This window comes from Oncorhynchus mykiss, chromosome 13 (genome assembly GCF_013265735.2).
Source record: "Oncorhynchus mykiss isolate Arlee chromosome 13, USDA_OmykA_1.1, whole genome shotgun sequence".
Taxonomy (NCBI): Eukaryota; Metazoa; Chordata; class Actinopteri; order Salmoniformes; family Salmonidae; genus Oncorhynchus; species Oncorhynchus mykiss.
In genome coordinates, this window is record NC_048577.1 from 16,413,789 (window position 1) to 16,427,170 (window position 13,382).

A 13,382-nucleotide genomic window follows, 5' to 3' on the forward strand; every position below is an offset into this window, starting at 1 on the left:
CTGCACAAATTAACTTGAAATATATGCGTGAGCTTGTGTTTCACCTGGAATCAACCACCAACACATTAAAGACATCTTGAATCTTCCCTTTTAAGCATTTCCCTCAAGTACGGCAGCATGGTCATGTTCATTCCAAAAACTCACCACGAGGCGGCGTTCTCCTCGGTGTAAATGGCCCTATCTGGAAACAGCTGTCGAGACCCAGATCAGCTGGAATACAGTGCAGACTGCTGGGCTGCAGCCACTGACCCCGTGGCTCCAAACTACAGTAGGGAGAAAAGTGTCCCAGGGGGCTTTCCGCCAGAGATAAATGTGTCCACTGTCTGGTATTTTTCTGTCCTTTTTTTCCCTGTCCTTTTTTTTCCTCTGTCATTATTTATGTAAATTTTGGCCCCGGGCTGTTCCTGTGAGAGATAGATTTCCAGACAAGATTCCTTGTCTTTCTGGTCGTTTTTAAGACTCTCTCGCTCTTTTCGTCTGTCTGACATGGGAATTTTCACACTTTCTTTTAGCTGTGATTTAAATTGTGGATGAATTTGAATGGAATGGCCATTTCCACAGCACCTGTATCAGGGCTCAAACTAGGCTAGACAGTACAGTATTGTTCATCAATAGATGCACTTAGAATATTGTATTCTAATCCCTCTCTGACTGAATGAAGGATGAGCATTTTTATTCTCTTCAGTTGAATGTCAAGACAATTATCATACTATCAAATCTGGTTGGTCACGTACACATACGGTGCCTTGCGAAAGTATTCGGCCCCCTTGAACTTTGCGACCTTTTGCCACATTTCAGGCTTCAAACATAAAGATATAAAACTGTAATTTTTTTGTGAAGAATCAACAACAAGTGGGACACAATCATGAAGTGGAACGACATTTATTGCTGCGATTACAGCTGTAAGTCGCTTGGGGTATGTCTCTATCAGTTTTGCACATCGAGAGACTGACATTTTTTCCCATTCCTCCTTGCAAAACAGCTCGAGCTCAGTGAGGTTGGATGGAGAGCATTTGTGAACAGCAGTTTTCAGTTCTTTCCACAGATTCTCGATTGGATTCAGGTCTGGACTTTGACTTGGCCATTCTAACACCTGGATATGTTTATTTTTGAACCATTCCATTGTAGATTTTTCTTTATGTTTTGGATCATTGTCTTGTTGGAAGACAAATCTCCGTCCCAGTCTCAGGTCTTTTGCAGACTCCATCAGGTTTTCTTCCAGAATGGTCCTGTATTTGGCTCCATCCATCTTCCCATCAATTTTAACCATCTTCCCTGTCCCTGCTGAAGAAAAGCAGGCCCAAACCATGATGCTGCCACCACCATGTTTGACAGTGGGGATGGTGTGTTCAGCTGTGTTGCTTTTACGCCAAACATAACGTTTTGCATTGTTGCCAAAAAGTTCAATTTTGGTTTCATCTGACCAGAGCACCTTCTTCCACATGTTTGGTGTGTCTCCCAGGTGGCTTGTGGCAAACTTTAAACAACACTTTTTATGGATATCTTTAAGAAATGGCTTTCTTCTTGCCACTCTTCCATAAAGGCCAGATTTGTGCAATATACGACTGATTGTTGTCCTATGGACAGAGTCTCCCACCTCAGCTGTAGATCTCTGCAGTTCATCCAGAGTGATCATGGGCCTCTTGGCTGCATCTCTGATCAGTCTTCTCCTTGTATGAGCTGAAAGTTTAGAGGGACGGCCAGGTCTTGGTAGATTTGCAGTGGTCTGATACTCCTTCCATTTCAATATTATCGCATGCACAGTGCTCCTTGGGATGTTTAAAGCTTGGGAAATCTTTTTGTATCCAAATCCGGCTTTAAACTTCTTCACAACAGTATCTCGGACCTGCCTGGTGTGTTCCTTGTTCTTCATGATGCTCTCTGCGCTTTTAACGGACCTCTGAGACTATCACAGTGCAGGTGCATTTATACGGGTGGATTGTATTTATCATCATTAGTCATTTAGGTCAACATTGGATCATTCAGAGATCCTCACTGAACTTCTGGAGAGAGTTTGCCGCACTGAAAGTAAAGGGGCTGAATAATTTTGCACGCCCAATTTTTCAGTTTTTGATTTGTTAAAAAAGTTTGAAATATCCAATAAATGTCGTTCCACTTCATGATTGTGTCCCACTTGTTGTTGATTCTTCACAAAAAAATATAGTTTTATATCTTTATGTTTGAAGCCTGAAATGTGGCAAAAGGTCGCAAAGTTCAAGGGGGCCGAATACTTTCGCAAGGCACTGTATTTAGCAGATGTTATTGCGGGTGTAGCGAAATATTTATACAAAGTTGCTTTGGAGCTAAATATGCTAAATATGTCGGCGCTATCTGACATCATCATTGCTCAGAGCTCACATTGTAAATAACAACTACAATTCCCTTTGAGTGACAGTGGTCCCAGTCTTCAGTCTTCTTATCGGATTATAACTGAGATAAGTCATGGACTCAAGTGATTGGTCAGCTGTTGGGGCCTCTCCGCAGGCTATGAGCTAAGTAACATTGTGTTGTCCCTTGTAACGGTTTTCTTGTGTCGAAGGAGAGGCGGACCAAAACGCAGCGTGGTGATTATTCATGGTTCTTTAATAAAGAAACTATACATGAATAGACTAACAAAACCAAAAAATGTGAAAAACCAAAACAGCCCTATCTGGTGCAAACACAGAGACAGGAACAATCACCCACCAAACCCAACACCAAACAGGCTACCTAAATATGGTTCCCAATAAGAGACAATGACTAACACCTGCCTCTGATTGAGAACCATATCAGGCCCAAACACAGAAACAGACAAACTAGACACACAACATAGAATGCCCACTCAGATCATCCCTAGTGATGGTGTAAGTCTCCAATCAACAGACTGGGCTTTTTTTGGGGCTAATTAGGGATGGGGTGTGTGTTAGGGGGGGGGGGGGGGGGGGTAATTGTGTGTGTTTGTGGTGGGTAATTGATTCTCTGTACCATTTTAGGGGAGGGTTGCTAGTGGGCAGAAGGAGCTTGAGCCTTGGCCCAATAATTAAGGGGGCGGGAGGGGGGAGTTGAGTGGTGGTGATATGGTACTCCTCAGGGATTTAGGGTTCAGGTTAGGCTAAGGGGGCAGAGGTTCAGATTGCGTTTACTTAGGGAGGGAGAGAGAGAGAGAGAGAGAGAGAGAGAGAGAGAGAGACTAACATTGTACATAGACATTCCTTTGATACTTTTGTGAGTGTAATGTTTACTGTTCATTTTTGATTGTTCATTTCACTTTTGTTTATGATTAATTTAACTTGCTTTGGCAATGTAGACATATGTTTCCCATGCCAATAAAGCCATTTGAATTGAATTGAGAAGGCAAGAGAGAGGGAGGGGGGAGAGAGTGAGAGGAAGGAGGGACAGATTCATTTGGAGAAGTGCACATTCACATTCAAACCGCCATTGGGTGTAATTAGTGCACAACCATCATGTTATTACTGTAGCTAAAGACCCCCTCAGCCTTTATCTCTCAATCTGTTCCAGTTCATACACTGTCAAGAAGAAACAGATTGCCTGGTTTGGATAGTGTCTCCACAGGTTTGGATAATAGCTCCTTACACCTCCTTTTTTCCCTTCAATGTCTGTAGATCTGTAAGGTAGAAGCAATATGGTGGAAGACCCCCCACTACACTGCTTATATCCAGACCTTTGAGATCTGAAAACATTGGCGGGTTAGGGAGTGATTTGGGACCGGCTGGTACAGAACATAAAAGCGGTTCAGGAATGGCTTGACTAACATACTGTCGTGTCTTTGGCTATGCCGGATTAAGTGATATGACATGCTATTCTATAAAATAACCTGATTGAGCTAATCATGTAAATGTAATTAACTAGAGAGTCGGGGCACCACAAAATAATATTTATAGAGCTGTTATCTTCCAAATAAACTCTTAAAGACCTAGTAATATTTTACATCAATAGCAGTCAATATTAATCGTCACCTTAATTCAGTCTCATCTGAAAGTTGTAAATTCTTGGTTATCTTCACGAACCCTGGCTAACAAGTTGAATCAGCAATACAAAATTGGGTTTAATTATTTATTTACTAAATACCTAACTAATCACACAGAATTACACATACACATAATTAATCATAACTTGATTACAAATTACGTCATAAAGGAAAACGTCCCTAGCGGGTGGAACAGATATGACAGCTTGTTACACAAAAGAAAAGGTTTGAGTGAAGGAGTGGGAAGACTGAGTAACAAAGGAAAAAAGCTGTGCTATCGTAAATACAGTTTCTTATGCATTCTAAATTACTGCCCATTTGGAAAAGGAAAAGGCAATAAATATTTACTCTGAGCTGCGCTTCAGTAGGTTGGTGGTAGATGGAACCGTGTTGCCAAACCGAGTCCTTTGTCCTTTGAAGAATGTCTTTAGTGGTCAATTGGATACGTTGTAGTAATGTCGTTATGTGATAGACGGGATACTCTGTCTGTTCCTTCCTAACCCTCGTTTGCAGCTGCTGTTGCTAACTCAACGGCTAGGAGGTATCACTTCTGTAGTGAATAAGAGTTCAAAGTTCATACCATTCGCAACCAAAGCTCACACTGATGTTGGCTTCGTTCTGTAGGTATTATCTGAACTATTCTGACACCGGACCGTCGTCCTCACATCCTCGGGAAACAGGAGGTTACATTTTCGTCAAGGCTTTATATAGTGGAGCGAGAAGGGTGTGTCTGAAAAGTTTTATAACCCACGACTCTTCACAGGGGCGGGCCACTGATTGAGCAGAGCCCTAACCTTATGAAAACCCAATTCTCACATTTTAGAAGCTAAAATCACATTTCATCCCATCACGAATAATTCAAACATTTAAATTGAACAACAATTCCATGTGAATCCGATTACTCTGATGTGTAGACTTTCCACTGTAGAGTTTATGTAATCTTATCATTGATGAGAATGTCTCAGATGACAACCGTTTAACTGGCCTCACGGCTTCCTAAATGTGCTTTCAGTAATTGAGCTCATGCTCATCTTTGTGTACGTGTGTAGGCCTACGGACAGACCAGTTTGTCACACACACACATTCTTACTGTAATCAGTCGGATTTCACTTTTTGCCCTTGAATTTTTGAGTGACAGGACTTCCTAGACATATGAAGGTCATTGACCTTTAACGTCTGCTGCCATGTGTGATCAGTCTTCTAAATTTAGCATGGTTGTACAGAAAGAACAAATACTTATTTTGAAATGGAGACAGCATTTTGATTCCCACTGCCTGTAAAGGGGAAACACTAGCCCTCAGAAACCACACACACACCCTCTTGAAATATTCTACATTATACTTACATATACATACATATTTCCCCCCCTCCTTTTCCCTTTCCTCTTTCCCTCTGTCCTTAAAATATTTATCTTGTTACGATACATAGGAAGAGAGCTATCGGCCAGAACTCACCGCCTCACCCCCGAGTATTATTTCAGCCTCGAGTAAACTGGTCACTAGCCAGAGTGCCCCCCCCTAATGTCTTTCAGATGCCTCCCAAAAACCGGGGACTCAAAACTGCCAAAAATATCCATCCCTAGTCCCATTGACCACAAGTCTAACCTGGATGTGACCTAGCTATTAGCTTAGTGGCTAGGCTAACTCTGCTAATGGGCTAATTTAGGTCAATGTTTACTTGTATTTAACTCTAGCAAGTGGTTAGCTGCTACTGTAGGCTAATGCTAGGTTAATGGGATAATTTATGTCAATGTTTACACATACTTAACAGTTTGTTGAGTAGATGTATGTAGCCCACTCTGTTGAGGGTTAATGCAATTCCTGAATGCTTAGCTAAACTCAGGACCATCATATGATGATAATCAGGGGCACAACTTTGGTTTTAGAAGTTGGGGGGGGGATAATATATACAATGGGTGGGTCTAATTCTGAGTGCTGATTGGTTAAAAGCTCTTTACCGTGTCTATTCCACAAGTTACCACTGGCTAAATCTATGACGTTAAAATGCTTCTTTACTCTGTTCCATCTGACTGTGCAATCCACTGTATCATCAACCCAACCAGGCACTTTATAAACTTGATCTCCACTAAAAAAAAGCATCTAGACTTTATCTCACATTTATTTTAGACTTACAATTCGTTTTCAACAGCAGAGATTTGTATAAACCTTGCTGTCTGTCTCTCCAACATTTGCAACATGGTTTCTATAGTCAAATTCGATCTCCTGCTGTCCCATAGTAATGAACGTGTTGGGAGTCAGGACGAGACAGACTGGCAGGCAGCGTTTCTCAGCCAGTCAAACTCATGAATCAGCTGGCATCATTTTTATGGATTTATACAAAAAAATATCAATTGAAAAAAGGTAAAAAAAACAAACGCAGCTAATTTGCTGTCTTTCCATCTTAAGTTTGAAGTGATTGTGTTACCGTAGCTGTGTTGTTGGCTAGCTCCTCTGAACAGCAGTGTTGTAACGAGTGAGCACAGTTTCTATGCCAGGTGAAATCGCGACTCATTAGCTTCTTGTTATGGATGTATCCGAATAAAAGTCACATGTCCACCCCCGTCCCCAGTGAAAGTTGCGCCTCTGATGATAATACACCTCAAAGCATTTTTGGTATGACCTTTATCAGGGTCCTATTCATTAGGAACCAAATGGAGGACAACAGACTGAAAGAGGGAGCGATTATAACTGGACTATTAACAAAGGCTTGTTCGTTTCCCATTGCAAAACTGTACACGTTGTACTCTAATGAATACTGTACAACCCTGTTTACCAGGATGTAGTAAATAACTGAATCGAAACACACACCGTATCGATTTAACCAGGAGACTGGTCTTGTTCTCAAGTATGAAGGGTTATTAGTTAGCTACTGTAAGTCTGTCATTGTTGATCCGTCCATATAATAGTCATTCTATTTCCATGGATCCATCTATCTCACTCAACACGATGACGATGCACACTATTGCTAATAGAAAGAACTAGACAGAAATTCCAAAGCTGAAGTTGCCGGTTGTGGTTGATGCACAACATTTACAGTTGGACAAAAAATTGCTTACGCAGTTGACTTTTCTTGATTTGGACTTCTTTATAAGATGTTTAGGACAGGTTTGTCCTGTAAATCTAGATCTGCAGGCATTGTTTAACAGTCTCCAGGGTAGAGGAGTACAATTAAGTACTTTTCAGCCTGCTGCGGTTTTCGACCAAACAAGCCCTTTCCTTACTACACAGCGTGAAACATGGAAGGCAGTTTACTTGTACTATCTGTACAAGTTAAGTATTGATCGAGTTAGTATTTTAGTGTTTTAAGTGCTTAAAAATATATTTGACTTGAAAATATGTCCCTGATGTTCCTCTCCTCTCCTCTCCTCTCCTCTCCTCTCCTCTCCTCTCCTCTCCTCTCCTCTCCTCTCCTCTCCTCTCCTCTCCTCTCCTCTCCTCTACTCTACTCTACTCTACTCTACTCTACTCTACTCTACTCTACTCTACTCTACTCTACTCTACTCTCCTCTCCTCTCCTCTCCTCCCCCTCCACTATTTAGGTTTTGACTGTCAACCTGTGAGCCATCCCTCTGTGTCTGTGTAGTTTTAAAGGCCCTGGTAGCCCACTACCCCTAGCTCAGGTCACATTGTGATGTAAATCTGTAAGTGAGACCTCATCTCCTGTTAACTCTCCAACACTGGGGACTGGCATAGCCAGGTGGGCCTTTGTTATGGGGTTATAGGTACTGCACTGACAGTACACTAGTGTAGAGTAGTGTTAAGTAGTGTTCAATACAAAACAGACGTTTGTGACTGGAGTTGAATTGTGAGATTTTTATAGAAATATGTACCAAATAATCATAGAATTACAGAATATAGAATCATATAATTCTATTGTGTAAAATTATAGAAATATATAGAATTGGTGTTGTTCTATGTGGATATATCTATATGGACATATATATCTGGATGTCTATAGAAGCTTAGCAGTGGATCCTAAGAAAGTGAACATGAAATGTTGAAAATTCTGGAAATCTCTATCACCCATAAAGAAGAGGATATTGGCAGCATTGCCAACACTGCAGCAGGCAAGACCAAGGACAGAAAAAGCAAATATCCTGCTAGCTGGTGCAAGAATTCTCCTTCCACAAATTATTTCCATTAAAATCCCAGCTCAAACTATAGTCTCACTGTCAGCTGAATACAATAGCTTCAGTTGTTTCTCTTTAGCTGGAGGGTCATCTGCCCAGAGCGGCTGACCACTGATGACACCAGGGTAGGAGCTAGAGTCCGTCTGGTCACAATGGACAGTATTCTGACCTGACTTGGCTGGCCATTAGAACAATATAAGGGCATTATTCATGATCCTCTGTAGAGAGCTAAAAAGAGGCTAATTGAGGCAGGGCATTGACTCTTAAAGGGCTATCAGGCCTTCATGCCACTAGGGAGGTAGAGAGAGACGGTTACAGACCTTGGATTGGTCATCTGGTCTCGGGTGAAGTGTGTGTGTGTGTGTCTACTCACAGCGACAGCCTAGGAGAATAAATTCCTTAACCTCATTAAAAAGACCACTAACTGCATCGTCATCCTGATGAAACACCAAGCTGTTCCAAGCATCATTCTGCCCTCTGCAGTTAACACACACACACACACACACACACACACACACACACACACTCTCTCTCTCTCTTTCGCCACCAGCAGTCACAGTATAGCATAGCACAGCACACCACAACACCACACACACCCATTCAGCAGGGCTAGTTCCACTCCGCAGTCCGCATGTCCTTAATTTAGCCGTAGTTTAGCTAGCAACGTAAACCAATTATAATCCATTAAGAAGACAAACAGATCCTCCCTCTCTTTCTCTCTGATGAAGGAAATGAGGAAAGGGGAGTTGAAGAGGAGGAGGGAGTGAGGATGGTGGTGCCGTTTCAATCGTCACATGATCAGGTTGTCAGTTGGCCCTACTCATTCCTCTCTCTCTCTCTCTCTCTCTCTCTCTCTCTCTCTCTCTCTCTCTCTCTCTCTCTCTCTCTCATACATACTCTCATAATCGCTCACTCACTCCTCTCAGACACACACACACGCCTCTCTCCGTCTCTGAGCTGTGTGTGTGTGTACGTGTGTGTGTATGTTAATGAGGTCAAGGAATGACAGGCACCCTATGCGTGTCTCCTCTGTGCTGCTGTCCTTCACTTGACTCTCATCATGTCCCTCTGTTGTTGCTTCTTTTTTAGGGACTATGGATCATCCAAGCGCAAATCAGGTAAGTCTTTCCACCGCCCTATTGATTTAAAGTGTCTTCATGTTTTCTACAGTATGTATGTTGTAAGCCATTGTAATTCTGTCAGCAGACTATCCTCTACAGGGTAATTGATTGACTTAAGTAGATGGAGGGAAACTTTACCCCCCTTCTTCTCGTCCAGTAGCACTGAATGATCTGTCATTCTGGTGAACGGTACTTGTCACACAGCGTGATCTATCTTTCCCCTTAACTGTCACTTTCATGTCTATCTGTCGATGTGGGTTTTGTTTACTTGTCGGCTAACGGAACGGAACAGAACAGTGACAGACTGTTTGACCAGTGTTTTTGGGATGCGTTCCAACTGAACAAACCCTTTGTATAGCCTCGTCTTGCCTTGAGCCTTGGGTGGGGTCGATAAAGTATTGAAACTCCTGGGGATGTCTCTGCAAGGATAGCCGTTGATGTTCCTGTTCTGTCTGCCAGGATGAATTATTTTCTGTTGTGGGGAGAGACAGATTGCATCCTAAATGTCATCTTATTCCCTATATAGTGCATTACTTTTGTCCAGAGCCCTATGGTCAAACATAGTGCACTATAAAGGGAATAGGGAGCCATTTAGGGCACAACCATGGTCAAAGCTGTAAAAATATTTATTGGCTGTGGGCTTTGGTTTAAGGAATAGAGATAGCTTTATATGACATATACAGTTGAAGTCGGAAGTTTACATACACCTTTGCCAAATACATTTAAACTCAGTTTTTCACAATTCCTGACATTTAATCCTAGTAAAAATTCCCTGTCTTAGGTCAGTTAGGATCACCACTTTATTTGAAGTATGTGAAATGTCAGAATAATAGTTGAGAGAATTATTTATTTTCAGTTTACATACACTCAATTAGTATTTGGTAGCATTTCCTTTAAATAGTTTTAACTTGGGTCAAATGTTTCGGGTAGAGTGGTCTAAGGCACTGCATCTCAGTGCTAGCTGTGCCACCAGAGATTCTGGGTTCGAGTCCAGGCTCTGTCACAGCCGGCCGCGACCGGGAGGCCCATGGGGCGGCGCACAATTGGCCCAGCGTCGTCTGGGTTAGGGAGGGTTTGGCCGGCAGGGATAACCTTGTCTCATCGCGCACTAGCGACTCCTGTGGCGGGCCGGGAACAGTGCACGCTGACCAGGTCGCCAGGTGTGCAGTGGGTTGGATGGGCATTGTGTCAAGAAGCAGTGCGGCTTGGTTGGGTCGTGTTTCATGATGCCATCTATTTTGTGCACCAGTCCCTCCTGCAGAAAAGCACCCCCACAACATGATGCTGCCAACCCCGTGCTTCACGGTTGGGATGGTGTTCTTCGGCTTGCAAGCCTCCCCCTTTTTCCTCCAAACATAATGATGGTCATTATGGCCCAACAGTTCTATTTTTGTTTCATCAGACCAGATGACATTTCTCCAAAAAGTACGATCTTTGTCCCCATGTGCAGTTGCAAACCGTAGTCTGGCTTTTTATGGCGGTTTTGGAGCAGTGGCTTCTTCTTTGTTGAGCAGCCTTTCAGGTTATGTCGATATAGGACTCGTTTTACTGTGGATATAGATACTTTTGTACCTGTTTTCTCCAGAATCTTCACAAGGTTCTTTGCTGTTGTTCTGGGATTGATTTGCACTTTTCGCACCAAAGTACGTTCATCTCTAGGAGACAGAATGCGTCTCCTTCCTGAGCGGTATGACGGCTGCGTGGTCCCATGGTGTTTATACTTGTGTACTATTGTTTGTACAGGCGAACGTGGTACCTTCAGGCATTTGGAAATTGCTCCCAAGGATGAACCAGACTTGTGGAGGTCTTGGCTGATTTTCCTTTGATTTTCCCATGAGGTTAAGCAAAGAGGCACTGAGTTTGAAGGTAGGCCTTGAAATACATACACAGGTACAGCTCTAATTGACTCAAATTATGCCAATTAGCCTATCAGAAGCTTCTAAAGCCATGACATCATTTTCTGGAATTTTCCAAGCTGTTTAAAGGCACAGTCAACTTAGTGTATGTAAACTTCTGACCCACTGGAATTGTGATACAGTGAATTATAAGTGAAATAATCTGTCTGTAAACAATTGAACAAAGTAGATGTCCTAACCGACTTGCCCAAACTATAGTTTGTTATTAACAAGAAATTTGTGGAGTGGTTGAAAAACAAGTACTAATGACTTCCGACTTCAACTGTACATGAAAGTAATGTAGCGTGTGAAGGATGCTGGGGAAGATCCTAGAGGGAGACACCGTTGTGTATACTGTATCACTACTGTATTGGAAAGTGGGTAGGTTAGCCTGGTTCCAGATCTGTTTGTGCTGTCTTGCCAATCCCCATGGTCAAAGACCTGGCAGGACTTGGCTGGATGGGTGTATGTGTGTGGTCGAACCAATGACTTCCTCTTATTTATAAGATGTTATCACTGGTGTAGCGAAATTCTTATTGCGAAGTTAGCGAGGAGCTAGAAACAGGGTGATCGTGTCTATCAGCGCCATCTTATCCGTGCTATGTTTTATCTTAAAGGGATAGCTCAACCAATATGTGTAACAGTTTTCGTAGATGGAAGAAGGTGTGGACCAAAGCGCAGCATGGTACGTGTTCATGATTTTATTAACTGAACACTGAAATACAAAACAACAACGTGAATAAACGAAAAAAACGAAACAGTCCTGTAAGGTGCAGAAAATACTAAACAGAAGATTAAACACCCACAACCAAAATGGGGAAAACAGGCTACCTAAGTATGATTCTCAATCAGAGACAACAAACAACACCTGCCTCTGATTGAGAACCATACCAGGCCAAACACATAAATACTACATAGAAAAAAGAACATAGACTACCCACCCCAACTCACGCCCTGACCAAACTAACACAAAGACATAAAGGAACTAAGGTCAGAACGTGACAATATGTGCATCTTAAAGGGATAGCTCAACCAATATGTGCATCTCAAGGGATAGCTCAACCAATATGTGCATCTCAAGGGATAGCTCAACCAATATGTGCATCTTAAAGGGATAGCTCAGCCAATATGTGCATCTAAAGGGATAGCTCAACCAATATGTGCATCTTAAAGGGATAGCTCAACGAATATGTGCTTCTTAAAGGGATAGCTCAACCAATATGTGCATCTTAAAGGGATAGCTCAACCAATATGTGCTTCTTAAAGGGATAGCTCAACCAATATGTACATCTTAAAGGGATAGCTCAACCAATATGTGCTTCTTAAAGGGATAGCTCAACCAATATGTGCTTCTTAAGGGGATAGTTCGGCTGAAACCATGCTAGTATTGGACTTCTATGGGTTTAGGAAATGCTAGCTAGCTAAGTAAGCGGTTGGTGACAGTGGCTAAATAAACAAAACAAAAGCATGGATTGCCCTCTGTTCTTGTCCATGGACTGCTTTCAGGGTAAGACCAATAAGACCAATAAGTAGATTTGGTAATTTAGGTGAACTATCCCTTTTAATATCTCTCGTTCCCACACACATAGGTTGGGAGAGTGAAGGGAGAAGCAAAAGTCAGACTTTTGCATGAATTTTTAAATAGAAAAGAGCAGGAAATGCTTTGTGGTTAATGATCAATGACATTTCCGTTCTTTCTGAAGCCTAAAAGGCAACTTTTTGATAGTTTAGTAGTGGCTGACTGCCCATATCTACAAGCCAATGTGATTTTCAGATTGTTTGTTATATTGCATGGTGATATCAGGGTGCTTTGTAGTAATATTATACTGTAATATTTTACCTTTAACTAGTTTTCCTTCTAACTTTGGTCTTACTTTGTTTTCAATCTGTTTTTAAAATCAGTTCCAACATGCTTCAAAAACATTGAGTTTAATCAGAATGACTAATTGCAGTTAATCAAAGTCAATCATCATTTGCTAAATGTAACCGACAAGTTGTTTGGAGCATAGAACACGAACCCAAAAAACTTCCTTAAACCATCAGGTTCTCCAATGCCCCGGATGAGATCACACCTATTCGATTAAATCCTTTTTTCTTCTTTACCAAGAACCCTCATTTCATTTCCTTGGAAACTGACTGCTTTAAATGAGATATAAGACATTGGGTGCCTTTTCCTCATCCACTTCCTGAGTGCTGATCTAGGATCAGTTTAGCCTTTTAGATCATACTGAATGCGATTACATATGGACAGCGAGGACCTAGATCACCCA

The 13,382-nt window shown here is 42.0% G+C and overlaps 1 protein-coding gene across 3 annotated transcripts in view; it reads left to right on the forward strand.

The window, feature by feature from the left end:
• Nucleotides 1–13,382, forward strand: part of LOC110485783 (SH3 and PX domain-containing protein 2A) — a 119,612-nt gene that overhangs the window by 54,278 nt on the left and 51,952 nt on the right. For all 3 annotated transcript variants that reach the window (XM_036940435.1, XM_036940433.1, XM_036940434.1), the window contains exon 6: nucleotides 9,186–9,214. In XM_036940435.1, the coding sequence (XP_036796330.1) occupies nucleotides 9,186–9,214 (29 nt within the window). The remainder of the gene's footprint in view (nucleotides 1–9,185; nucleotides 9,215–13,382) is intronic.